At 50.9% G+C, this 26,580-nt stretch overlaps 1 protein-coding gene across 6 annotated transcripts in view; it reads left to right on the top strand.

Annotated features, from left to right (window-relative positions):
• GABRB3 (gamma-aminobutyric acid type A receptor subunit beta3) overlaps nucleotides 1-13,421 on the top strand; it is a 203,478-nt gene extending 190,057 nt beyond the window's left edge. For 3 of the 6 annotated variants that reach the window (XM_066238833.1, XM_066238837.1, XM_066238836.1), the window contains 3 exons: nucleotides 5,218-5,370; nucleotides 7,206-7,450; nucleotides 8,277-11,681. In XM_066238833.1, coding sequence (XP_066094930.1) covers nucleotides 5,218-5,370; nucleotides 7,206-7,450; nucleotides 8,277-8,621 — 743 coding nt within the window. In that variant the 3' untranslated portion in view covers nucleotides 8,622-11,681. Of the gene's footprint in view, nucleotides 1-5,217; nucleotides 5,371-7,205; nucleotides 7,451-8,276; nucleotides 11,682-11,879 lie in introns of those variants that run through there. The other 3 variants (XM_066238832.1, XM_066238834.1, XM_066238835.1) reach the window with 2 other exon arrangements.
• The last annotated feature ends 13,159 nt before the right edge of the window (nucleotides 13,422-26,580 follow it).

Here is a 26,580-nt window from a genome sequence, read left to right as displayed (position 1 = left end):
CGCTGCGTCATGGCACAGCGGTGCCGTCTTCTATAAGTAATTCATCGTGTTAGGGGGCCCCCTTTTCTCTCGTCTCCAAAGGGGGATCCGTCAGCGTGGATGGGCACAGGGGTCGCATGGCCTGACGCGCGGGGCTCCCTGGGGCTGGTTCTTGAGAAGTCGCAAGACCGAGGGGTGATCCCGGTCCACCTGTGGCTGGTAACCTAGGCGACGCCGGTTCTGGGTGCCCGTGGCCTCGGAGGCAGGAGAGAGAACCTGAGGATGTGGGTGCTGTTCTCCCGGGAGTGAAAGACCTTCTTTCTCCCTGTTTCTGGGTCGCTGGTCCGCCCTGGAGGCCCAGGAACGGGGGGGGGGGGGGGGGGGGGGGGGGGCGCCCCGCCCTGCCCCGCCCTGCCCCGCCCACATTCGGACCTTGAGACCCGCTCATTGGCTCCTAACGGTCACACGTGTGGGGGCCGCGCCCCGCCCACCCTGCCCCGGCTGGGTTTCATTATCACTGCTGTTCCAACTGTCTGTTCTCTTGCTGATGTTTCTATTCCGTGGCGACTGTGTGTCTTTTGCAACGCGGGGTGGTGCCTTCTCCATATGCTGGCCCAGGGCTCTCCGGGCCGTCACTAAGGTTAGACCAGAGTGCCGAACATGTGCAGTGCTATAAAGACCACAGGCTCCGGGTGGGGGCCTGCTCTGGGCCCGCCCGCAAGGCAGGGACCTCCACCGCCGCTTCCTCCTGGCATTACGGCTTAAACAACGATGGCAAGGGCAGAAGCTTGCCCACAGCCCTGCCCTCTGCGCCCTCCGCCTCTGACTTCAGTGCCCATGACCACCGCCACTTGCCGGTTCCTATGGGTCAGCCTCTTCTGTACATTTCCTGTAAATGGCATCAGCTAATCTAGGGTCCCTCGTGACTGGCTTCTTCCACTTAGCGTGATGCTTTCAAGGCCCATCCATGCTGCAGCGTGGATCCACGAACACCTCGTCCTTTTTCATTGCTGTGTAATAGCCACAGTATAAATCAGGGGTCGGGAACCTTTTCGGGCTGAGAGAGCCATGAACGCCGCATATTTTAAAATGTAATTCCGTGAGAGCCATACAACGACCCCTGTACCTTACGCATTATCCAGTAAAAAATTGGCGGTGTCCCGGAGGATGGCTGTGATTGGCTCCAGCCACCTGCAACCATGAACATGAGCGGTAGGAAATGAATGGATTGTCATACATGAGAATGTTTTATATTTTCATTATTATTTTTTTTATTAAAGATTTGTGAGCCAGATGCAGCCATCCGAAGAGCCGCATCTGGCTCACGAGCCACAGGTTCCCGACCTCTGGTATAAATAGACCATGTCCTGTTACACCGTTCGTGAGTTCTGTGTCCAGCTTTCGGCTCTTAGGAATACGGCGCAGTGACCGCCTGTAGAAGTTGTTTTTTTCTTCTGTGGGTGTTCTTTTTTCATTTCCCTTAGGCCTGTACTTGGGATCAGAACAGCTGGCCATGTGATAACTGCGTTTAACTTCCGAGGAACTGCCAGACGGGTTTCCCCATGGTTTGAACGCATCCTCACTGACGCTTGCTATTGTGTCTCTCTTCTCCAGGGCGGTCGACTTAGTGGGTGTGACGTGGTCTCTCGCTGTGGTGATGGTGTGCACCCCCCCCCCGCAGCCCCCGCGCAGTGACCTTGAAAACATCTTTTCACGGGCCTATTGGACGGACCACCCATCTTGTCTCCTTTGGGAGATATGTCTCTTCAAAGCCTACGCCCATTTTCTTGGAATTTGCCTTGCTTGTGTGTTGTTGTTTTAAACCTCCTTTGTGTAGTCTAGATACCAGTTCCGTATCAGGTCCACGACCCGCACAGAGTTCCTCCCGTCCTGTCAGCTGTCTCGTCATTTTCTTGGTGTGGCAGAGTTGCAGCGTAGGATTCTGATGACGCTCGGTCACCTATCGGTTGTTGGGTTGTTTTTCTTCTTTCCCTCGTGATAGTCCTGCCCTGGTTTGACCCCTGAGGAAATGAAGGCTCTGAGGGGATAGTCAGCTACTCAAGAGGACATCCCGAATGCATCGTGACAGTGACCGTGGTGTTTCCCACACCCTGGCCGTTGGCTCTGGCGTCGTGTGACAACCTTCTGGTTTTCCCTGAGGAGGGATCAGGAAGAGAGTCCATGCCCAGTTGAGGCAACCTGTGAAAAGAAAAGACATATCTATATATATATAATTTAGATCCAGCTTTGTTCTTCCTCTTTTTCTTTTTGCTATCGTCTATATCTCTTGCCCTTGGTGTATTTCTGGTTTTGAACGTGGAAATAACTAAGGTGGCCGTGAACGAGAGTGAGAAAGACTAGTGACTCTTTATTTTGAGTTTCCCGCTTGTATTCCAGAATACAAACATAGATTAGAAATGAGTGCGGCGGGCGCAAGCAATGAAGACCCCCAGAACTGAGTGGAGGGGTCACAAAGCTTCTGAGGCATTGCTGGGGGAGCTGCCCCCCGGTAGGCTGTCTTTTTTATTTTATTTATTTTTTTTTTTTTGTGACAGAGACAGAGAGAGGGACAGATAGGGACACACAGACAGGAAGGGAGAGAGAGGAGAAGCATCAGTTCTTCATTGTGACACCTTACTTGTTCATTGATTGCTTTCTCATATGTGCTTTCATGGGGTAGGGGGGCTACAGCAGAGCGAGTGATCCCTTGCTCAAGCCAGCGACCTTCGGTCCAAGCTGGTGAGCTTTTTGCTCAAACCAGATGAGCCCACGCTCAAGCTGGCGACCTCGGGGGTTTCGAACCCGGATCCTCCGCGTCCCAGTCCGACGCTCTATCCACTGTGCCACCGCCTGGTCAGGCGCCAGTGGGCTGTTTTGAACGGGCGGGGAGGGGGGGGCAGCAGGCGCGTGTCTATGGGGTCAGCTCTGCTGTGGCTAAAACATCAGCCCCTTACTTACCGGTCGGCACATTGGCACGTGGCTCTTTAGTGCCCCACAAAGGCGACGTGACACTCGGGGCCCACATTTTTCCGAGCTGCTCCACCCGAGGAAGGCCTCAGGGAGCGACGTGAGTTGGGGCTGGAGGAGAAGCCCCAGACAAAGCCGTGCTGTTGGCCGCCATGCCTCGTGCATCTGGGGAGAAAGAGCGGGGAGAGAGAGAGATCAGCGTCTTTCCATGGATAGCTCTGCCAAGGACGTCCTGAGCTGGAGACGGTGCCGGGGACTTGGGCTTCAGGGACGCTCTCTCCCGTCTGCGGGCTCAGCATCTGCCGGGGGCGCTGGACCACATCTGCACCGGCCCAGGGGCCGGAGGGCGTCTGTCCCTCTCCGCCACCGCCGTGGCTCAGCCTCTGCGGCTCTTCTGTAAGGGGGGGGGGGGTCCTGGTACCGCTGACTCACCCACGTGTCCCCTCTCCACGATGAGCCGTTAGCAATGGTCACGGGGGAGCTTCTCCCCCACTCCTTGGACACGGCATCGACTGTGGCATTAGTCCTGCCAAGGTCCGGACTTTGAGAAAGCAACAGAAAGGCTTTCCTTTCCTACGTGCTGTGAGGTGCACCTCCCAGGGCGAGAAGCTCTGCTGTAGAGCCAGTCCTGACATCACCGCGGAGGTCCCTCTCTCTCTCTCTCTCTCTCTCTCCCTCTCTCTCTCTCCCTCTCTCTCTCTCTCTCTCCCTCTCTCTCCCTCTCTCTCTCTCTCTCTCTCTCTCTCTCTCTCCCTGGCATCATGAAAGGCTTCTCTTCTGTTGGTCCCGCTGGGTCCTTCACCCATTTTTTTTTAATGTTTGTTTATTGATTTTAGTGAGCGAGAGAGAGAGGCAGGAACATCAATCTCTTCCTGTATGTGCCCTGATCGGGGATCGAACTGGCAACCTCTGTGCTTTGGGGACGGTGGTCTAACCGAGCTATCTGGCCAGAGCGGGTCCTTCACCTTGAAGATTCTTCTGCTTCCCTCCCCGAAAAGAATCTTTTATTCACCCAAGGGGGTATCGCAGGTCAGCTGGCATCAAATCTCTACAACATCACCAAAGCTCGTGCTCTAGAGCAGTGGTCCCCAACCCCCGGGCTGTGGACCGGTACCGGTCCGTGGGCCATTTGGTACCGGTCTACAGAGAAAGAATAAATAACTTACATTATTTCTGTTTTATTTATATTTAAGTCTGAACAATGTTTTATTTTTAAAAAATGACCAGACTCCCTCTGTGACATCCGTCTAAGACTCACTCTTGACGCCTGTCTCAGTCACGTGATACACTTATCCGTCCCACCCTAAAGGCCAGTCCGTGAAAATATTTTCTGACATTAAACCGGTCCGTGGCCCAAAAAAAGGTTGGGGACCACTGCCCTAGAGTGTTTCTGTCTGTCCAGCCCGGAGAGGGTCAGTTCTGCGTGGGTCTGTCTCTGACACGGAGAGGAGCCCCGAAGAGTGAGAGAATCTCTCCTTATTTCTCTTCTTTGTCCAGTCACCTTCCCCGCAGCTGGGGTTACAAGACAAGGGATGCGCGGGGCCCATGGCAAACGCCTAAGACTTTGTTGACTTGAAGTTGATTTCGCCCCGTAGGATGTCTTGACGAAACGCATCCATAAAGAGCCTGGTACCTTTCTTTCCTTAACATTAAATTCTGGGACTTGCAGGCCAGAAAACAAACCAGGCGCTGGCTTCTCCGAGGCCGTGCGAGCCCCGTCAGCGGGACCACTGGCTTCTGTGACATTGCTTCTCTGCCTCTCCGGCCCTTAGAGTGCCCCCACACACACACGCCACCCCAGGCCCTCTAGGGCCAGTGACTCCGCACCTGTACGTAGGGTCCCCTCTAGATGGGGCCAAGAAGGGACGACGGGTAAAAGCCGTTTTGCTCAGTAAAGCCGTGAGCCAAGTCTCCCCTCTGCACATGGAGAAGGGACAGGGACAGCGATTGACCGAAAAAATAAATACGGGGCTTTATCTGTGTTCTGACGTCTGCCGGGGGTGGTTCTCCAGGGAGCAGCACCCCCCCCCCCCAGCCTCGGCCGACTGTTGTCATCGTTCCCGTAGAAACAAACCGAAAACGCCTCACCCACCCCGACCCCCTCCACCAACACTGCTGGCGCTGGGCGGGCTGGCAGAGAAGCAAGCGGCACAGTTGTACACCAGCCCCGGGTTCCCAGGCGTCTCAGGTGCCCGCCGCTGAGCCCCGGAGGCTGGTCACAGCCACCTCCTGTCCACCACCCGTCCCCCCCCCCACGCTCTGTCTCCGCAGGTGCCTACCCTCGGCTCTCTCTGAGTTTCCGGCTGAAGAGGAACATCGGCTACTTCATCCTGCAGACGTACATGCCCTCGATCCTCATCACCATCCTCTCCTGGGTGTCCTTCTGGATCAACTACGACGCCTCGGCGGCCCGAGTCGCCCTCGGTACGTGCCGTTCTCGCGTGGTGTCCGCACGGCCTTCCAGCGGCCGAGGGTTCAAAGGCGATGGTTCCACAATGGTCTTGTTTGGACGTCCTGACACCAGGCTCTGCCCCCTCGGCGTCCCTCTCTTATCTTCGAAACCCTCATTTCACACACGGTTGCTTTGATGTGGGTTAATTCAATCATCGGGCTCAAGTGGGAATTTTCACGCCCACAGGAGAGAAAACTGGGCTTGCCGAACATCTGCATGAAGAAACTATTTCTGACGCTCGTTTTTTTTTGTTTTTTAAGCGCGGGAGGATTAACGTCTCCTGTTCAGAACGATTCTAACATGGTCCACAAAGAAGACATGCTAAATTGTGTGTTCTTCTTCTTCTTCTTCTTCTTCTTAAGTCAGGAGAAAGAGTCAACTAGGATAACATAGAATGGCAGTGACACAATTTAACGAGCATTAAAATATGTGACGAGATTCCAACCAATTTTCCAAGAGCTCCGGTGATCTTTTCCGGCCACCGATTATTTGACAATGACAATAAATAGTATAGGTTCCAATATTATGTCTAAATATATAGGGATCATCAAGAGAAGGCTTACATTCTCAGAGAGATTATTATCCTCCGTTTGGCTGGTGATTACAAAACCTCATGGACGAAACAAAACATTCAGATACATTTTAGGCAAGCACAGAGCTGACAAACCACTCTTCAGCCCCTCCCTTCTTTGTGGAGGACCGGATTGAATTTAATTCCTGCAAGTGGAGTGATCAAGGACACTGTACTATATACTTAAAGCTGACAGAAACAAATGAACACACTTGCTGGTAAGTTTGCTTCCAGAGAAGTCTGAGAATTCGGGGGTCCCATTACCCCCTCCCTCCTTTCTTCCTGTGGCTGTTTGCCATCTTTTCCCAAGATGTCAGGTTGATTAAGACACTTTTCCCCAGGGGACAGTGTGCCCAGTCGATGTCTGGTTGCCACGCCCAGAGATGTGACTTACACCGGTAGATTCGAGATTAGATCTCTAACCCAGGAGGTAGAGACATCACCATCGCTTGAGGCAGGTGCGTCTGTCTGGGTGCACGGAGCACTGAGAGTTCAATTAACACCCTGAGCCGCGGAGTCCAGCGAGCGTGTCCCGGGCAGCTTATGTCCACTCTGTCTTATGAGCCAGGCAGAGTGGGGGTGGGGGTGAGGGGCAGCTCTGTGTGATCATCTGTCCTCAAGGGAGTCACTCCACTCGCTACGGCTGCTCTTGGGGCTCAGTGCCAGATCAGGTCCTTGCTGTTTGAAACACCCTTTTCTCTTCCCCTCACCTCCTCACGCCTTGTTGTAAGAGTGGTTTCCTCCCGACCACGGACAGGCTGGCTGAGCCCCGCCCACGGCCTTAGGTACATTCTTAGATGCTAAGACTCTTCCAGAGATCTGTTCTTCCTCCCGGAAGCGTCTGGTCCTGAGACACTCGGCGTTTTATTCCTTCCAACTTTCACGAAGGGTCCCGTCTCCTCTGGCGCCCCGAGTGTGTGGGGGGGTCTGCGCTGGGAGCTCTCCCTCCCTCCAACTCCGGTCCGTCCTGTCTGTGTGACCCAGCTGGGCCGGCTGCCTGGGGCCCGCCCGGGAGTCGAGACATCAGCTCCCTGACGACCCGGAGTCGATGCGTCATCGCCTCTGTCGCGGTCTGAGTGTCACCGTGGCAGCCCAGCCGTTCTGTCCGAGCACAGCATCGCGCTGTTTGAGAACGCCCCCCACACACACACAAAGGGGGTGGAGTGTTGAGGAAGAGCGTGGCGGGGGCGGGGGGGGGGGGCGCTTTGGTTTCTCACCCGTCGGTTTCCCTCACAGGGATCACGACCGTGCTGACGATGACCACCATCAACACTCACCTTCGGGAGACGTTGCCCAAAATCCCCTACGTCAAAGCCATCGACATGTACCTCATGGGCTGCTTCGTCTTCGTGTTCCTGGCCCTCCTGGAGTACGCCTTCGTCAACTACATCTTCTTCGGAAGAGGCCCCCAACGGCAGAAGAAGCTGGCGGAGAAGACAGCCAAGGCCAAGAACGACCGTTCGAAGAGTGAAGGCAACAGGGTAGGCCCCCCACCACCACCACCACCATCTTGACCACCCAGCCCACCCCGCCCCGCCATTCGTGGACCCCACCCAGACCCCCCCCGGGGCTCACCCACAGCAGAGTTCCTTGTGTGACACTGGGGTAGGTGTTGCGGGCGTGGGCCAATCGTAACCCGGACAGGTCTCCTCCTGCAAGTCACTGAGTTTTACGTAAAACGAAACATTGGGGAAGCCAGAGGGGGCTGAGCTTCCCAGTTTCCTGGGAAAACAACAGAATGTGTGGCTACCAGAACGCACGAAGCTCTGAGGTGTGAAAATGCTGTTTCACTCCACGGGGGGAAACAACATTTTCCCAAAGTGGGGCCATCTTCCTTTAGTGGCAAAATCAATTATTTTTGATTCACAATTGCCTATTTGAGCTATACATAAATTTTTAATCGCATGGCTAACCTCCCTCCCCCCACCCCACCCCCATGTTGTCCAAGGGTCAACAGTCATTATTGAAAATGTTTGGTTTCTCAAATGTAACAGATCTGAATAACCCTCTCTAATTCTTTTAGAAGAAAAAAAAAAAACAAAAACCTTTTCATAGTTCTGGTAGACATTTTCTACATTTGGGTTCCCGTTTTAAGTGAAAACTGTAAATCAAAAGATTATTTTTCCCCCCCTCTGAAATCTTTTTCATCTTCTCTCCTCCTGTCATGGTTTTCATCGGCGCTGTAACAAATGACCACACCAGTAGCCATCCCGGGTCCGCGCATGGGAATTAAGACGGGGTGGCCCGCAGGCAGGCAGGCAGGGGGGCCAGCTGGCTGACCATCTCTCTCGTTTCCTCCCCGCTCAGGTGGACGCCCACGGAAACATCTTGCTCACGTCCCTGGAGGTTCACAACGAGATGAACGAGGTGGCCGGCAGTGTCAGTGACACCAGGAACTCAGCGATCTCCTTTGACAACTCAGGGATCCAGTACAGGAAACAGAGCATGCCCAGGGAAGGGCACGGGCGGCACCTGGGGGACAGGGGGGGCCTGCCACACAAGAAGACCCACCTACGAAGGAGGTCTTCGCAGCTCAAGATCAAAATCCCCGATCTCACCGACGTGAATGCCATAGACAGGTGGTCCAGGATCGTGTTTCCCTTTACCTTCTCTCTCTTCAACTTGGTGTACTGGCTGTACTATGTCAACTGAGTGACTGGACTTGATTTTCCTTTTTCTTCTTTTTCTTTTTTTTTTTTCCAAAGACTTCCTTGAAACACTGAGTGGAATATTACTCTGCCTGTCCAGTTTTTATACCTGTACACAACACAGACACACACACACACACACACATACGCAATTGTATATATATGTGGGTTTTTTCAGCATATATATATGTATAAACAAACATACACATGTATATGAGGATGTATGTGTATATGTTTCTACACACGCAAGTGTCCACGCCCATGTGGATATAAAACACATACACATACATACATTTTTCAGCTACAGACACATTTAACACGGGACGCGTAGGTGAGACGGTCATCTCTTTTGTGTGTGTGTGTGTGTGTGTGTGTGTGTGTGTGTGTGTTCTCTTCCTTTTTAACCAAAAGGGACGAGTGTTGTCTAAATATTTATGCCTTGAGCAAAGAGGGCGTGAACACATACCATCATCCCAAACTGTGTCTCTTTATTATCCTAGGTTGGTTGTGTCAGTTTAAAAGAACAAACAAAGCATTCTGGGAGACCCCTCTCTCTCTCAGCCAGCAGTGTTGATAATAGTTCAGAACGAGGTCACGCCCTCCATCCTCCTCCTTCTTCTTTTTTTGTTTCAGTGTCTTAAGCAAAGGCTTTTCGGCTCTCTAGGTGATGGGCTTCCTTTTACGAGACAGGCTTCTCCTGGGTGGGTGGGACAGGTCAGGCAAGTGGGTGCCCACCTGCCGTCTTTAACGTAGACGATAGCTCCCCCACGTGGACATCCCAGCATCCACCTTGGGAAGACCCCTCAGGAGCAGGTGGTTTCTGGTGCGTGAGTAACTCCGAGGTACAGCGTATTTTTGTTGTTGTGGCTGTTGCTGTTGTTACGCCTTCGGACTAGATCCGTCTGCCCATCGTGCAGGGGAACTCCGCGGCCACGTCCAGTCTGACGTCCCGATCGCTAACGGCGGGCTCTACGTCTCCTGGGGTGGGTTTCTAGGCCGGGCAACTCCACGGAAAGCTTGGACATCTCAGGTTTATTTGTTCCTCCAAAGTCAAACCATTGGACCGCCCCTCTCACCCCCCCCACCATCAACCACCACCACCAACCCCCCCACTGTGGTGTTGACACTCTTGAATCCCCTTTCAAACCTTGTATGTGACTATACAATATATTTGCTTAAGATGCCGCTCTACCGAGACTTACCCAGATTCCGTTTCTGAGGCTTGCGACCATGGCAGCATGCAGTGTCCTCTGTTGTTTTTTTTTTACCTGATGTTGACTCCTTTCTGTTCTCTAGAATTTAAGACAGAAGAGCAAACACTTCGGTGGGATGTCAGAAAAAAAAAAAATACAAAAAAAAAAAAGCATCTTCATGCCTTGATTTCTGCATCTGACATAGGTCATAAGCACACCCCCCCACCACTTCTGGTCCGACTTGGACACTGTGGGAGCATGACCGGTGACTCACACACATCGCCCACTGACCCATGATCGTTATCTGGAGGGAAAGAAGTGCAGCCCAGCCACACACGCACACACACACACATGCACGCACACTCACACACACACTTTTCTTTCCTTCCTATCCACAGCCTCATCCGTATTTGAACTTTTTAATGCTCATAGACACAAGACAAGGTGCACCGGTTTCATAGAAGCAACCTTAACTTACTATTTAGAGACAAGATCTTTCTAAAGAAAAAAAAAATTTAAGAAAAAAAAAAAAAGAGATGATCTATTTTTTGTAAACAATATTTCTATCACGGACATCCAGAAGCTGAAATGACAACCATTGGGCACACGAGATGTCACAGTGAAGTTAGGTCTCTGGAGAGAAACCCCCCCACACACACACACATACACGCACACATGCACGCACACAGGCACGCACACACGAGCAAAATATTCCGAAAACTGCTAAATTCATACTGTGTCCCCAAATGCTACCTAACGCCCCACTCCCTCTGTTCTGTCCCATGACCGACCGGAGTCTCATCCAGTCCTCAGACAGCAGGACTGCTAAATTCATACTGTGTCCCCAAATGCTACGTAACGCCCCTCCCCCTCTGTTCTGTCCCATGACCGGAGTCTCATCCAGTCTTCAGACGGCAGGGTCTGCTGTTCTCCACCGAGAGACGGAGGGACCGCCTTTCTGAGGAGGCGTGTGGCTTGGGCTCCCGCCCTCCCCTAGATTGAACAACGCAAAGCCCATCGTCAGGCGAGGTGTAGTCCGCAAAGTCTCACGCTCGCAGCAAGAACCGGTTTTTTAAAAAAAAAAAACTTCTCTCCCCTCCTTCATTCCTCCCTTTCTTCAATATCGGCACTTAAACCCCGCCGTCCACTTTTTTGTTTTCACCTGGAGACCAGCCAGCGATGTCCTGGCCGTGGCTTCTCTCTGACGATTTTTCTCCCCCCTCCCCCCCTTCCCTCCCACCATGGGTATCATCCAGGGAGCTTCAAGGTTCAACGGATTGGGAAAAACCTTGTAAGTGGCCTTATCACTGTTAACACGTTAAAGAAACCAAGATGTTCGTGAAGACCTTGTCCCTTTCAAGACTTCAGGTTATCTCTTTCAGTATCCACTAATTTGAGGAAATGAGCCCCCCCCCCCGTGTAGAGGAGGAGGAGGAGGAGGAGGGACCCCCCCCCCAACACACAAACAAACACGGACAAAACACAGCTGGTGGTTGACTGACCTGTATTACTCATACGACTCAGAACTGTGACATGAACTCTTTCGGGTCGAAGAGAGATCCAAAACTTTTTTTTTTGACTCGGTAGTGGAAGGACCCCAAAATCCAAGGCAGAGACCCCCACAGGGTTCAGAACAGCTGCAATTCTCCTTCCCAAGGTTTTTCTGGATATTCCATGTGCATGGTTTTAGTCATCATAGCTTTTCAGCTTTTTATACAGCATTTGGCACTGAAACTGGGACCCACAACTTTGTAGACACGGCGATGAAGTTTAACATAATAGCTATACTATAAATAGTGTTTGTAACTACACACACACACATACACACACACACAAATACATACATATATTCTGTAAAAAAAAAAAAACAACCCCACAACTTTTTAAGATTCTTGGGTATGTGTTTGCTTTACTCCATTTAAGAAGAACATGGCTTTTCTTCGAATGAAATTATTTTATATTCTTCTCCATTTTTAAAAGTCGTGAGAGGGAACCACCAAGGGACAGAACTCTGTTTTGGCGGAAGAGAGGTGTGACTAGGTCCCTCTGTTTGTCCGCTGCTGATGCAGGAGCCCTGGCCGAGGATTCCGAACCTGGACGTCGGACGTGATCGTCAGGTGGCTGTTGACCGCCGCGTTCCAGACCTCTTGAGGAAGCAGAGACAAGTGGAATTTTGAATAGGATGATATTTCTTTCTCAACCACGGAACGTAATAAAGAAAAAAAAAAAAAGTTAATTTTTCTTAAGTCATCCTGTCTTTTCCGAAATGCTTCCCAGGGGGCTCCACACTGTACATACAGAGAGGACTCTGGTTTTCCGAGGCTGTGACAGGTAGGACCCGGGACCGTTCAGAGGTACCCGAGAGACAGTTCCAGAGCCTGGCTCCGTCAATCCCCACAGAGACTGCTCAGACACGTGCTCTCAAATCAACCTGTGTTTCTCTTGTCCAACCCCCCACCCCACCGCACCACCACCCCGGGGGGGGGGGAGAGAGCGGAGAGGGCTTCCACTTGTCTGTCCCACAAGACGTCCATTTCCCTTAGGAAATCCGAAAGTCACTTAGGAAAATAGGTTGTGCGAATATTCCTGTTCGGGTTGAAAATGCCAAGCGCGCCCACAGCCTCCTGTGCTGCTGCTTACGGCCAGCACCCAGAACTCTTGACCCTCTCGGTCATTCACATTGACGGCCCCCCTCCCCCCCCCCATCCCGCCACCCCGACTGGCTCTGGAATGAATCATTTCACCAAGGAGCCCCTCACAGAGGTGGTGCTGGGCGCCTTTGGCATCGGTCTGAAGGGGCAGCCACCTTGCATCCGTAGGGGTTCGTTTTCCGCGTCCGGAAGAGAACCCCACCAGTGTTGGTCTGACGGTGGTGTCTAACTAAGGGAAGAGCAGGGGTCCGACTGTGTCTCCTGGCTGGAAGGAACTTAAGTATCCCACAGTTCATACTCTGAACGCTGCACCTGCTAAAGCAGTCCCTTGTCTGAGCAAAACTGAGCCGTTGGTGAAACAGTTTTGTTATCTGCGGCACTAACTCAGTTTGGGGGGCTCTCTCTCTCTCTCTCTCTCTCTTTCTCTCTCTCTCGGTGAGGGTGGGGGTGGGGAACCCATTTGCTTAGAGTGACATTGAACGTCTTGGGCTAGGAAGCTGCCCAGGTGGATTAAGTTTTCCCAGGGCTCTAGCGAGGGTGCCCTTAGGTTGATTACCTCTTTTACTGCATGGAAAGGTGCCATGCTTTTGTTTTTGTTTTTTTTTTGTTTGTTTTTTTTTTCCTGAAACACTCAATTCCCAACGCCTAGGGTGGGTCAACAACGACCTCCCCAGGCTGGCTGGCCACCCCCTAGGGCCAGCCCCCTACACACCCGTGGTCATTCTTGTTCCATGCGTTTCTCCACAAGCCAGTGACTTTGTTCAAGGTAAGTACAGGAATATTCTAGCAGGAGCAAGCGGTGGCTGTCCTGGTCCCTCCCCCACGCTGACTTCATTCATTTCATTGTAAAGATAAAACCCATTTTTTTGCTTAAGCACATTGATGTATTTTTTTTTCTCTTGGTATTCTTTGACATGAAAACAAAAAAAAAAAGCAAAACTGAGTGATAGATACAAATATGAAACTTGTTGATGAATGAATTCAGATTTATTAAAAAAGGACTGACTGACTTAAACGTGAAGACTGATTTATTTTTGGTTTTTCTTTTCCTGGGCTGTCAAAGTGGTGGGATGGTGTCTGACACCAGGTCTCCTGGGGGGCACGGGCCTGTGCAGGTGACGCTGAAAGTACAAAGAAACAAGCTCAGAGCTGACTGGGTGTGAAACCGAGTGAGCCGTGACTTTTTAAAACATTCACTTATTCTGAATTTCAGAGGATAATTAGACCCACAGAGATCCAGCCTGTCCTTGTCTTTAAATAAGTGTTTTAAGAGAGAAATATTTTTATATGAAAGGCCAAGGAAACAACCTACTAACAACCGTCAGCACAGGTGACACTGGCCCTCACTCGCGTGTTTTATTACCAACAAGCAGTTCCCCGTTTCTTCTCAAATGGTTTCTGTGTACGGATAGATGGAGGGAGGGAGGGGTGGAAGGAAAAAAGGAAGGAAGGAAGGAAAGTAAAGAAGGGAGAGAGGGAGGGAAGGAGGGAGGGGTGGAAGGAAAAAAGGAAGGAAGGAAAGTAAAGAAGGGAGGGAGGGAGGGAGGGAGGGAGGGAGGGAAGGAAGGAAGGAAGGAAGGAAGGAAGGAAGGAAGGAAGGAAGGAAGGAAGGAAGGAAGGAAGGAAGGAAGGAAGAGGAGGGAGGGAGGAAGGGAAGGAGGAAGGGGAAGGGAGGGAGGAAGGAAGGAAGGGGGGAAGGGAGGGAGGGAGGAAAGGAGGAAGGGGAGGGGAGGGGAGGGGAGAGGAGGGGAGGGGAGGATTCAGATAGCTCCAAGACCTCCAAGTGAACAGAACTCGGTGGGCTCCGGGAGAGGCTGCTGACTCACCGGTAAACCTGAGAGGCGAGCCCCCCACTGCAGTAACCCCTCTTGCAGAATGCTCTCAGCCCTTCAGTATTTCATGAGGGTTCACCTTCAGATTTACCCAGGCTAAACACCATTACACAGATTCCTCAGTCGGTCTCTACAGGTCCTGTTTTTATTATTCTTTTTTTCATTTACTTGTTTTCATACATTCCCCCCCCCTCCTCCTCCTCCATCCCTGGTCCACTGACCTTTGCTCATCTTTGACGCATCCCTGTGGGGGGACATGTTCTCACCTACATCACTAGACTAAAACCACAGCGTTAGGCTTGCTCGCTTGTCCTTGGCCCGATTCGTGCGTGAGCACAGGGCAGCCCCGTGTGGGGAGAGTCCGCGTCCGGCTGCGGGTGTCCGCCCTCAGGTCCGACGGCCAGCCCGCTGCTGCTGGGAGGGGTCGTTTTTGCCATTCGTCTGCCTGAGAAGCGGTTCCCCCTGCCGGTTGGCACCTCCTCCGCCCTCGGGAGACTATTCCACGGGAATGGGGGGTGCTTTCCGGCTTCGCGGTTTCTCTACCGCCTGCCCGAGTCCACTGTGGACCTGCCTGGCCTCCGCCACCACCGGCATGACAAGTATTCATTCAGATGACACGTTTCTATGGCCAATGACGGGGCAGAAGAGAAAAAAATTTTCAAAGTTCGCCTGGGTTCTTTTTAAGTTTCAGTTAAAAGTACCCTGCGTTTGAAGGGGGGAGAAGCCTCACTGAGGGCAGGGTCCAGGAACCACCCGCCCCGAGAGCCTTGTCAAAGAATCACCCCCACCCCCTGTCCCCGTGCCGCCACAGAGACTCGGGGTGGCACCCTCTCATCCTCCTCCAGCCTTCCACTGCCTCCTGAAGCACAGGGACCCTCGACTCTCCTTTGAGTGGAGAAATGATCATTTGGAGAAGATTGACTCTGGGATCCGTGATCATATATATATATATATTTTTAAGGTCAGGACCTTTACCCCTTGACGGGACTAAACCAGGACCCCCGTGGCATTAGAGGGACCCACAGTCGACACAACGTCCTCCATGTGTTTTTTTCTTTGGCCAGTTGGCGCCTGAGAGTTCTGGCTCCTAGGCGTCTTTTTATGTAGCAGCATCTTGTCTTGTTTTCATTGACATCTCCTGTGGAAGAAGGCAGAGCCTCCTCCTCTGCGTTGCTCTGCCGTCTGGGTGTCTGCTGAACGCCCCCCTCCAGCCCTCGTTTGTTTTCGGAGCGTGTTTCCGAGAATTCCCAGCACAGGTGTGTCTGCTGAAGGCAAAGCCTTCCTTCGGTACGCTTTGTAACTGGCTTGCCTTTCCATCCTCTTTCATGGGTTCTCGAAGAGCCCACGTTCTTCTTTAACTTTGATCAAAACCAGCGTCTTGTCCTCTTTGGCGGGTGACGTATTTTTGGTCTTGCTTCAAAGATGCCTCGGTTGAATGATCAGGTCCCAAAGATTTTTTTTTCCCCTTCACGTTTCCCTCCTGAAAGATTTTCCGTCTCCAGTACCACCCATTAGACGTGTGATGAAGCAGCTGGCGTTAACTTTTGCAGGTGTTGTGAGTTAACGTCATAAGCGAAGGTTCCTCTTCGGGCAGACAGACAGACGCACAGACGTGGTCCTAGCCTCGTTGTTAGTCCACAAGGACCGCCCTTTCTCCCACTGATGGACCTCTCAGCATGCTTGTGGCAGATCAATAACAATCCACCTGTACACACGTCCACGGCTGGGCTCTCGACCCCTGCTCTGTGGATCCCGGTGACGACGGTGAGTTCAATGGCTCCCTGGAGCGGCCGTTGCAGGAGTGGTGAGGGTCAGAGCCAGGGCGTGTCAGCCTGCCCGTGAGTTCACTAGCTCACGGCGTCGCCCTCTGGGTGTGCACGCCGGAGCTGTGGAGTGACGTCCTGAGAACGGGCATCCCAACAGGTCCCCTGGAACAAGACCTCTCTCTCTCTCTCTCCGTCACGCCGGGGCACACTCAACCTTGGCACTCAGGTTTTAAACCACGTCGCTCTTGGTTTTGGTGGGCGGGGGGGATGTTCCGTGCATGGGAGGGTGTTAGACAACATCTCTGGTTCCAAGTAGCACAACCCGTCCTCGGTTTGTAGAAACCAGACATGTTTGAAGGCAGCACCCAGAGCCAGCCGGGGAGAAGGTTACAGTTGAAAGAACCAGGGCACTGCCTCACCCTGACTTTAACTTTGATGAGAACCAGTGTCTTGACCTCTTTGGCGGGTGACGTATTTTGGTATTGCTTCAAAGACACCTTGGTCTAATGATATGGTCCCTGTGCCATCTGTGTTTGGTTCTAAACGTCCAGTATTTGCGCGTCTTTTGCTGAGTTGATCCCCATCACTTCTTACGGTCGAGTGGTGTGGCACGAGGCTGCCGTGCTGTGCTGTCTGGTCAGTTATGATTTAAGTTTCAAGCCGGGCTCGTTAGGTAATGCCCAACGTCAAATGAATGTCATTAGGAGTCAACTGAAGAGACAAAGACACTCATAACGAGCTAAAGAACCTCGACTCTTAATTCGCTCACGGGTGAGATGCGTGGCCGGCTGAGTCTAGGTCCTCGCTTTGGTGGGGTCCCCGTACGAACCTGCCCGAGGGGCGGAGTGCTTCGTGGCAGTGGCCGAGGGGGTCTCGGTGGGCGACGCGGAGTCTGTGTTGGGGTCTCAGGAGACTGCCTCGATCTCCACCCCGGCTACCTCGATCTGGTTCGGACACTGGTCACATCACAGGGGTTAGTTACACGATCCGACTTCAAACATAAGCCACACCTGGGCTTGATGAGGTTGGCAGATGGTGTTATCAGAAAAGTCCCATTATGCCGTGGTAATTGGGCCTTCCCTGATGGGCTCTTAGGTAAAATACAGGCAATCCCATTCATTCACAGGCACCACTGAAACCTATGGGCGTTTTATCTTAAAAGGGCGTAAACTGGTTTACCCCTAACTCACTCTTGGTTTCTCTTTTCCATTTTCCATTCGTCTGATGCTATGTTTACTGTACAAGTGGCCTTTTAAAGAACCTGGAACGGATTTCTCACAGGTCAAAGTACAAACACCTGGGCTGTCAGGGAAACGCCAGCCACAAGCACCGTGAGGTATATACCACCTCACACCCGTGAGGAGGAGGAAGCAAAAAAAGTCAGGAAGCTCAGTCCCGTGGGACACGGACCTTTGTCCCCCCCCACCTTGATTGGCCCCTGGGCGGTGGAAGATGCAGTGGATGAAGGGACTCTCGGCTGGCATGGGTCCTAGAGGCCTGTCCCCACCTGACACAGCTTCTGCCCCGGGTCTCCCTGGGGGTGCCAGGAAGCCAGGGAGCCGGGCAGGACGGGGTTGCAAATAGAGACACCAGATGTCCCTCCTCCTCCTCCTCCTCTTCCTCCTCCTCCTCTTCCTCCTCCTCCTCTTCCTCCTCCTCCTCTTCCTCCTCCTCCTCTTCCTCCTCCTCCTCCTCCTCCTCCTCTTCCTCCTCCTCCTCTTCCTCCTCCTCCTCCTCCTCCTCCTCCTCCTCCTCCTCTTCCTCCTCCTCCTCTTCCTCCTCCTCCTCTTCCTCCTCCTCCTCCTCCTCCTCTTCCTCCTCCTCCTCTTCCTCCTCCTCCTCTTCCTCCTCCTCCTCTTCCTCCTCCTCCTCCTCCTCCTCCTCCTCCTCTTCCTCCTCCTCCTCTTCCTCCTCTTCCTCCTCCTCCTCCTCCTTCTCCTCTTCCTCCTCCTCCTCTTCCTCCTCCTCCTCTTCCTCCTCTTCCTCCTCCTCCTCCTCCTCCTCCTCCTCCTCCTCTTCCTCCTCCTCCTCCTCCTCCTCCTCCTCCTCCTCTTCCTCCCCCTCCCCCTCCCCCTCCCCCTCCCCCTCCCCCTCCTCCTCCCCCTCCTCCTCCTCCTCCTCTTCCTCCTCCTCTTCCTCTTCCTCTTCCTCTTCCTCTTCCTCTTCCTCCTCCTCTTCCTCCTCCACTCGCTGGCTGGGGGAAGCCTCTCTGGGGGCGTCTCCAGCCGTCCCCTTCTTCACACAGGTGCTAACCACTTCCTAAGCTAAGGAGCAGGCGCTGACCAATGACTAACAATGTCTCTACCCTCGGGCCCTCACTGATCACAGCCAGATTCTTTGCATTTCAAATGATCTTCCCTCACACCCACCCCCATCACTTCCCTTTGGTATATTTATTGCCATTTCAACAACTCTCCCTGGTGAAGAACTTTGTTGACAGGGGCCAGATCTGTGTCCCCCACCACCCACCCACCCACCCACTCCAAGTCCAGTGGAAGCAACAAGAGTCAAGCAACACCGTTCCTGCTGCGTTGCAGGCCCCGGGGCCCAGCCAGGTGTGTTCTGCGTTAGGTGAGTTCTTCTCCATCCCACCGGTGATGAGGGACGAGAAGGAATGGCATCTGCTGGACCCGGGGCGGTCTTGACGGATTGCAGTTCTGACAGGGTTGGGGTGCTATCTCGGGGCAGTTTTAAATTTGCATCTTTCTGATGACAGGTGACACTGAGCATCTTTTTCTGTGTCTCCTGGCCACCACCCATGTGTCCTCTTTGGCGGAGTGTCCATTTAGATCTTCGGCCCTTTTTTTTTTTATTGTTTTACTTTTGTTTTTTGTTTTGTCTTTGGTGTTAAGTGGTATGATTGAAAAAAAAATGTTTTTTTAAAACTTCTTAAAAGGCCTGACCAGGCGGTGGCACAATGGATAGAGCGTTGGACTGGGATGTGGAAGACCCAGGTTCGAGACCCCCGAAGTCACCAGCTTGAGCGTGGGCTCATCTGATTTGAGCAAAGCTCACCAGCTTGGACCCAAGGTCGCTGGCTCGAGCAAGGGGTTACTTGGTCTGCTGAAGGCCTGTGGTCAAGGCACATATGAGAAAGCAATCAATGAACAACTAAGGTCTCTCAACGAAAAACTGATGATTGACGCTTCTCATCTCTCCGCTCCTGTCTGTCTGTCCCTATCTATCCCTCTCTCTGACTCTCAATCTGTATCTGTAAAAAAAATACACACACACACAAAAAAAAAAAACAAAAAAAAAACCACCAACTTTTAAAAAGAAAAAAATGCATTCGTTGACTTTAGGAACCTAAAAATCTGGGGGAGACACAGCCACACAGCAAGGATGCTATAGGAAGAGACACCCACGGCTCAGCAGGGGATATTTCTCTAGACAGCTCGGGAGTTATCTATTAATAGATCAGGTTGCAGAACAGGAGCTGGGACATGAATGTGGCCTCGAGCCGAGGGTCCCTGTTTGAGTGCCAGGTGGAATCGCCTGGTAACGGGATGGGCGAAGGGAGGACAGGTCCCTCGTTTCCAGTGGGAAGTTTCCTCTGAGTGGCATCGTCACTCCCACCGCAGAGGATGAGCTGCGGAAACCCCGCGCCACGTGGTTCTGCTCCTGAAGGTCCCGCGCGAATCCTTGGCCCCTTAGAGGCTCCCGCTTTCTACCTGGAGGTTAAATAAATCAAATTGGCTTCACTGTACTCATATATCCGCTATTTCCAGTCTCTCTCCTGGGGTTGACGACCACGTTGTCTGCTATGTCCCGTCACCCTCCGTTTAAATTGTTATTACCTCGTGAGATTCCTAGTCCAGGGATGAAGCATATACATTGTTACTTTGTTGGGGATCAGAGCAAAGCCTGAAAACAGAAACAATAAGGGACCCTGGGTAGTTAATGTTGACATGCATTTCGCATTAAAAACCCACTAATAATTCATTTTAATTCCAGTTGTTTTTCAGCCTTTGAAAATCCCAGTTTTCTTTTTCTTTCTTTCTTTCTTTCTTTCTTTCTTTCTTTCTTTCTTTCTTTCTTTTCTTTCTCTCTCTCTCTCTCTCTCTCTCTCTCTCTTTTGCAACCTTTAGTCTTTTTGAACAACAAAAGATTTCCTTGTCATGGAGCCCATGAGTTTATTTAGGTGTGATCTATAAATATATCATTCATAATAAATGGTTTTCTTAGCACTGATGGACCATTATACCATGTACCTTATGTGTCTGTTTTGTGTTTTCAGTGATGAATGAATAACACTTTTTAAATTGATTTTAATTTTTTTTTAATTTTTTTTTTTTTTCAGAGAGAGGGATAGACAGGGACAGACAGACAGAAACGGAGAGAGATGAGAAGCATCAATCATTAGTTTTTCATTGTGTGTTGCAACACCTTAGTTGTTCATTGATTGCTTTCTCATATGTGCCTTGACCGCGGGCCTTCGGCAGACCGAGTGACCCCTTGCTGGAGCCAGCGACCTTGAGTTCAAGCTGGTGAGCTTTTTTTTTTTTTTGCTCAAACCAGATGAGCCCGCGCTCAGTCTGGCGACCTCAGGGTCTTGAACCTGGGTCCTCTGCATCCCAGTTCAACACTCTATCCACTGCGCCACCGCCTGGTCAGGCATTTTTAAATTGATTTTAGAGAGAGAGGAAGGACAAGAGAGACAGAAACATCAACCTGCATCTGTACGTGCCCTGACTGGGGAGCAAACCCACAACCTCTGTGCTTCCAGACAATGCTCTAATTGAGCTGTCTGGCCGGAACTGAATGATATTTTTATTTAAACATTTTTTTACGGTTAGTGAAAATGATTGAAGAATAAATGAATATAAAGATTAAACCACTTCACGAGATTATGACAGTCTGGACATACGACGTTTCGAGTTTACGACGCTCACTCCCATAAAAACGTAAAAGAACCCAGACGTGAGTGTTTCAGCTTACGCCACTAGTGTTGTACTTTTTTTTACACTCACTTTTTCTGTTACTACAGTACAGGGTACAGTACAGTCTACTCACGTCCTTTTCCTTTATCTGCGGCTTAGTTGTGTTTTTATGTTTTATCTAGATGATGATGTTACAACTGTGTTAGGATAGGCTAGGGTGTGTTTTGACCGACATCAAAATTCAGGTTATGTCACTGTCATAGGAACAGAACTGTGTTGTAACCCAAGGACCCGCCTGGAGATATATATATACACACACACACACACACACACACATATACATATACATATACATATATATTAAGGCAGTGGTTCTCAACCTTTCTAATGCCGTGACCCCGCAATACAGTTCCTCATGTTGCGGTGACCCCAAACCAAAAAATAATTTTGGTGGCTACTTCATAACTGTCATTTTGCTACAGTTATGATTCGGAATGTAAATACCTGATATGCATTATGTATTTTCCGATGGCTTTAGGTGACCCCGCTGGGGTCGCGACCCACAGGTTGAGAACCGCTGTATTAAGGATTAGGAATGTGATTTTTGAAACAACAGCACAGCTGTGCTAAAAAAAAAAAAAAAGATACCATGATAACTGAGCTAAAAGTTTTAAATATTGCTTTCACTTATATGTAGAATCTAAAAAACACGACAAACACAACAGACTCCAGAGCCAGAGAGAGCAGGCTGGCGGCTGTCAGGTGGGAGGCGTGGTGAGGGGTGCATGGGAAAGGTGAGGGGATTGAGAAGCACAAACTGGGTACAAAGTAGGCACGGGGATGCGAAGTACGTCACGGGAAGACGGTCCCTAACATTGTAAACACTAGGTATGGAGCCAGGTGGGTACTAGACTTATTGGGAGGATCACTTCATAAATTATATAAATGCCTAATCACTGTGCTTGTACACCTGAAAGTAATGCAATATTGTATGTCAACTCTGATGTTTAACTTCCTTTCCCCCCCTAAAGAAAATTATTTTCTTTATTCAGTGAGAGGAGGGAAGGCAGAGACAGACTCCTGCATGTACCCAGACAGGGATCCACCCAGCAAGCCCACTAGTGGGTGATGCTTTGCCCATCTGGCATGTTGCTCTGTTGCTCAGCAACAGAGCTCTTCTTAGTGCCAGAGGCAGAGGCTATGAAGCCATCCTCAGCACCCAGGGCCAACTCACTCCAATCTAGCCATGGCTGCAGGAGGAGAGGAAAAGAGAGAGAGAGAGAGAAATGAAGGGGAAGGGTGGAGAAGCAGATGGGCGTTTCTCCTGTGTGCCCTGACCAGGAATCGAACCTGGGACATCCATACACTAGGCTGATGCTCTACCACTGAGCCAACTTGCCAGGATCCCCAAAATATTTTTTAAGTGAACTTATTTTCTAATTAGAGTAGACATACACTATGGTTTAGAATTAGCATCACTGTGTTACCTTATCGGAGACCATAGAAGTGCCTTTAAGGGTGATTTTGCAATATGTTTATATTTTCTGGAGTCATAGCCTTGCCCCTTCCGTCTGGGAGAGTGAGGCAGGGTGGTCCAGGCGTGCGCTGCACAAGCAGGGAGTCTGTGTCACAGCTGACCAGCTTTGAGCTTAGGAAGCCTCACTCTTTCAGGGGCACCCCAAGGAAACCCACTTCATCTTATCACACCAGCCAGGAGACAGATACGCCCTCTGTCCTGGGGGAGGCGCTATCTCCGTCTTCCAAGGCTGTCCCGAGGCAAGCACGGTGGAAATGGGCTTCCAACAGGCATTTTCCTTGTTAGATATGCAGATTCCAACTTCGACCATTCCCCCCAGCCTTGTGGTCGGCAAACTGCGGCTCACGAGCCACACGCGGCTCTTTGGCCCCTTGAGTGTGGCTCTTCCACAGAATACCACGTGCGGGCGCTACCTCGACAAGGAATGTACCTACCTATATAGTTTCAGTTTAAAAAATTTGGCTCTCAAAAGACATTTCACCCTAGCCGGTTGGCTCAGCGGTAGAGCGTTGGCCTGGCGTGCGGGGGACCCGGGTTCGATTCCCGGCCAGGGCACATAGGAGAAGTGCCCATTTGCTTCTCCACCCCCCACCCCCCCTCCTTCCTCTCTGTCTCTCTCTTCCCCTCCTGCAGCCAAGGCTCCATTGGAGCAAAGATGGCCCGGGCGCTGGGGATGGCTCCTTGGCCTCTGCCCCAGGCGCTAGAGTGGCTCTGGTCACAGCAGAGTGACACCCCGGAGGGGCAGAGCATCGCCCCCTGGTGGGCAGAGCTGCGCCCCTGGTGGGCGTGCCGGGTGGATCCCGGTGGGCACATGCGGGAGTCTGTCTGACTGTCTCTCCCCGTTTCCAGCTTCAGAAAAATACAAAAAAAAAAAAAAAAAAAGACATTTCAATCGTCGTACTGTTGATATTTGGCTCTGTTGACTAATGAGTTTTCTGACCACTGCCCTAGCCCATCAGATAATAATATGACTCTCTGGGGAGGGTTGAACAAGCCATCAGGTGATTCTTTGAGAACCAAAAAACTCCACCCCTTTGCTCCTTTTGTTTCTGATTGGTTGTTCAACGCACCTGTGCAGGCTTGGGTGGATTCTGTACCTGAACTATCAGGCATCCTCCGATGGACCTGCCTACAATGGGTGGGCAAGGTCTTTCTCTTCAGGGCATCTTCTTTGAGAGAGTTTTATAATAGTAATCTCACTAGGGGAGGGGTCTGCGCTCTCTCCCCGTTTTCTGCTAATCTCCCACGATGATAACACTGAAAACACAGATGACAGGTTTGACATTCCCGAAAAACGCAGTCCTAATTAGCTTGCGGATCGCTGGAGCTCCAAAGCCAGGTAACTAAATATCACGAAAGGTTGCATTGACCCCGACTTCTCCATCTTCATCTTCCTGTCCTCCCCTTTGGTGGAGCTGAGAGTCATTTTATTGGGTTGCACGAGAAGGCGGTTGTTATTGAACTCCCCACGCTCCCTGTTTAAAGAATTCTTCAGGGTAATTACAGAAATCCAAGTCTCATAAAAGGAAGAGTGAAAAGAAAAAAAATAATAAGGGTTACCCGAGCCCCTATCCATGTCGGTTTTCTTTCCTAGGAGCGAACATGTAGAATACTGTGAAAGTGAATGGCTTCCCCTGTCTGAATAGGAAACTCGGGGCAATCACGGCACAAAGGAAATCTCTTTGATGCACACGGTTAAGCAGACAGACCCAGGACCGCTTTCTGGAGAAAAATGCCTTTGGTGGGGGTGCTGTCACTGAACAATTAAAACAAATATTGCCACAGGCTACCGACCAGTAGACAATAGGCAGCTCCAAATAATGATATTGTTTTTCCAAAGATTCCCATATTCCTCATGTGTTGTGTTTTTTTTTTTCTCCACCCACTCATTTATGGAGTGAATCCTTTGGTTAGCCACTGACTTGATTCCATTTATTTTTCTCCTGGGTGCCAAAGGACTTGTTGTGCTCAGTCTAATCCATCAGGAATGCCGTCTGCTGCATAACATTATTTTAATAAACTGTCAGTTTCTATTTTAGATGAACAGTGCTACCCAGCTTACCACCCCCCCCCCCACCAGGTGATACTCCTAAATATTTTTTGGAGTAAAATATATCGTTGTGGGGTTGTTGTTTTTTTATGGTTTTTCATGAACTTCTTAAAATTTTGAGACAGAGCTGAAGTTTGATTACACATCTTACTTTTAGAGATGAGAAAATTCATTTATTCAATACATACTGACAGGGCACCTGCAGGGAGGCAAAGATCGACTCCTGCATGTGCCCTGAGCGGGGTCCACATGGCATGCCCCATCTGGGGCTAATGTTCTTTCTGCCCATGTGGGGCCGCTGCCCTGTTGCTTGGCAACTGGGCTGTTTCAGTGCCTGAGGCCTGGCCATGGAGCCATCCTCAGTGCCCAGGGCCAGCTTGCTTGCTCCATTTGATCCATAGCTGCAGGAGGGGGAAACAGAGAGAAAGAGAGAGAAAGAGAGAAGGGGGAGGGGGAAGGATGGAGGAGCAGATGGGCGCTTCTCCTGTGTGCCCTGGCCGGGAATCGAACCCGGGACTTCCACACGCCAGGCTGACACTACTGCTGAGCCAACAAGCCAGAGAGCCACATCCCAAAATCTTATCTGTGACTATGGCAACTTATCAAAACGAGATAATATATCACTAACGGGAAAACTGTTGAAAACATGCCATCGTCTGACCTCCTTTGCACCAGGCTTACAAAGGTCCTTTGGGGACGTTGGAACACTCCATGGTAATTAGTACTTAGATGTAACCTCTCCCTGGAATCTTACCCAACGTCAGTGAATTATTGTGCCCCCGAAGCTACGCAGAGCGGAAGGTTTTTCCCTGCAGAAGCGTTGGAGCACATATAGTTAATATGATGAGCAGTCAGTGGGTGCCAACAACGAGCTTTTGGAAAACATTGAGGCGAAAGCGTTTTGGGGTGTGGTAGGTAGGAAGGGCTGGCCTCACATGTCTCGAGTTCATCCCCTTGGGAAGTCTCCGTTCTTCAGTCTGCAGAGTCGTTTAAGACCGTCACAAGGAGCAGGAGGAAAGAAAGTTGCCTTCCTAAGAATATAACCTGCTGAAGTCTGTCTTCCTTGGGAAGAAGTGATCTTACCGTTACTGAAACGACGTCAGTCTGCCCGACACTTGGGAAGGTTTACGGACGGAGAAGGAACCAGCAGAGAAGATGGGAGCCCCAGGGCTGCGCCAGGTCCATCTTGCTCACTGGACCAGGACCAGGATGAGGGTTCTTAACCGGCTGAGGGAACAAAAATGTGGAAATGCTGGTGGGGCAAACTTTTAAGTGGCTGGACCTTGGAAGTTGGCCACTTATGGTCAAGGGGGTCAACACCAAACCTTCCTGGACAAGGAACCCTCTGCTTTGGAAAGTTTCCGGTGTTCAAGTTTCGGGTTCTGTCCTGGTCCTTTGGTTCCAGGTGCCGCTCGCCGGAGGTCCAAGTTCTCTCCTCTGCCCACGAGGTGGCTGCGTGACTTGTGGTTTTGGGTCTGTCGTCTCTGAAAAGCAGAGTCTTGTTAAACGGGGCAGGGCCATTCTGAGCTGGGGTTGTGGTGACACTACTATTTTTGTGTCAAATTATTGATTGCTTGGTTTTACCATGTGACTTACCTAAACAGACAACTAAAAATAAATGAATAAAAGAAGAAAAAGAAAGATGTGTGTTACCCAGAGAATGAAATACCATACACTGTGTTGAGACGAGAGGACTTATGACATGTTTGTGGGCTCCCGATTGTCTCTGGGACTGTTCTTCCGCTTCCTTAGTTGGGACCCCGCCATTCACCTACATCCTGAACACGTAATTTCTTCTTCCCTTAGAGACCCCAACACTCATTGTTATCATTCACACACATCAGAGAAAAGTAATGTTCTTATTTTTAATTTAATTTTGTGTAATTTTAATGTATTGGTTGAAAGAGGGGAAGGAAAAGAGAGAGAGAGAAACATTAACTATTGTTCCACTTAACTTATTCATTCATTGGTTGATTCTTGTAGGTGCCCTGACCAGGGATCGAACCTACAATCTTAGTGTAGCAAGATGATGCTCTAACCAACTGAACTATCTG

This window comes from Saccopteryx bilineata, chromosome 7 (assembly GCF_036850765.1).
Source record: "Saccopteryx bilineata isolate mSacBil1 chromosome 7, mSacBil1_pri_phased_curated, whole genome shotgun sequence".
Taxonomy (NCBI): Eukaryota; Metazoa; Chordata; class Mammalia; order Chiroptera; family Emballonuridae; genus Saccopteryx; species Saccopteryx bilineata.
The sequence above is the reverse complement of the archived record's forward strand: the minus strand, read 5'-3'. Positions and strand labels throughout refer to the sequence as shown.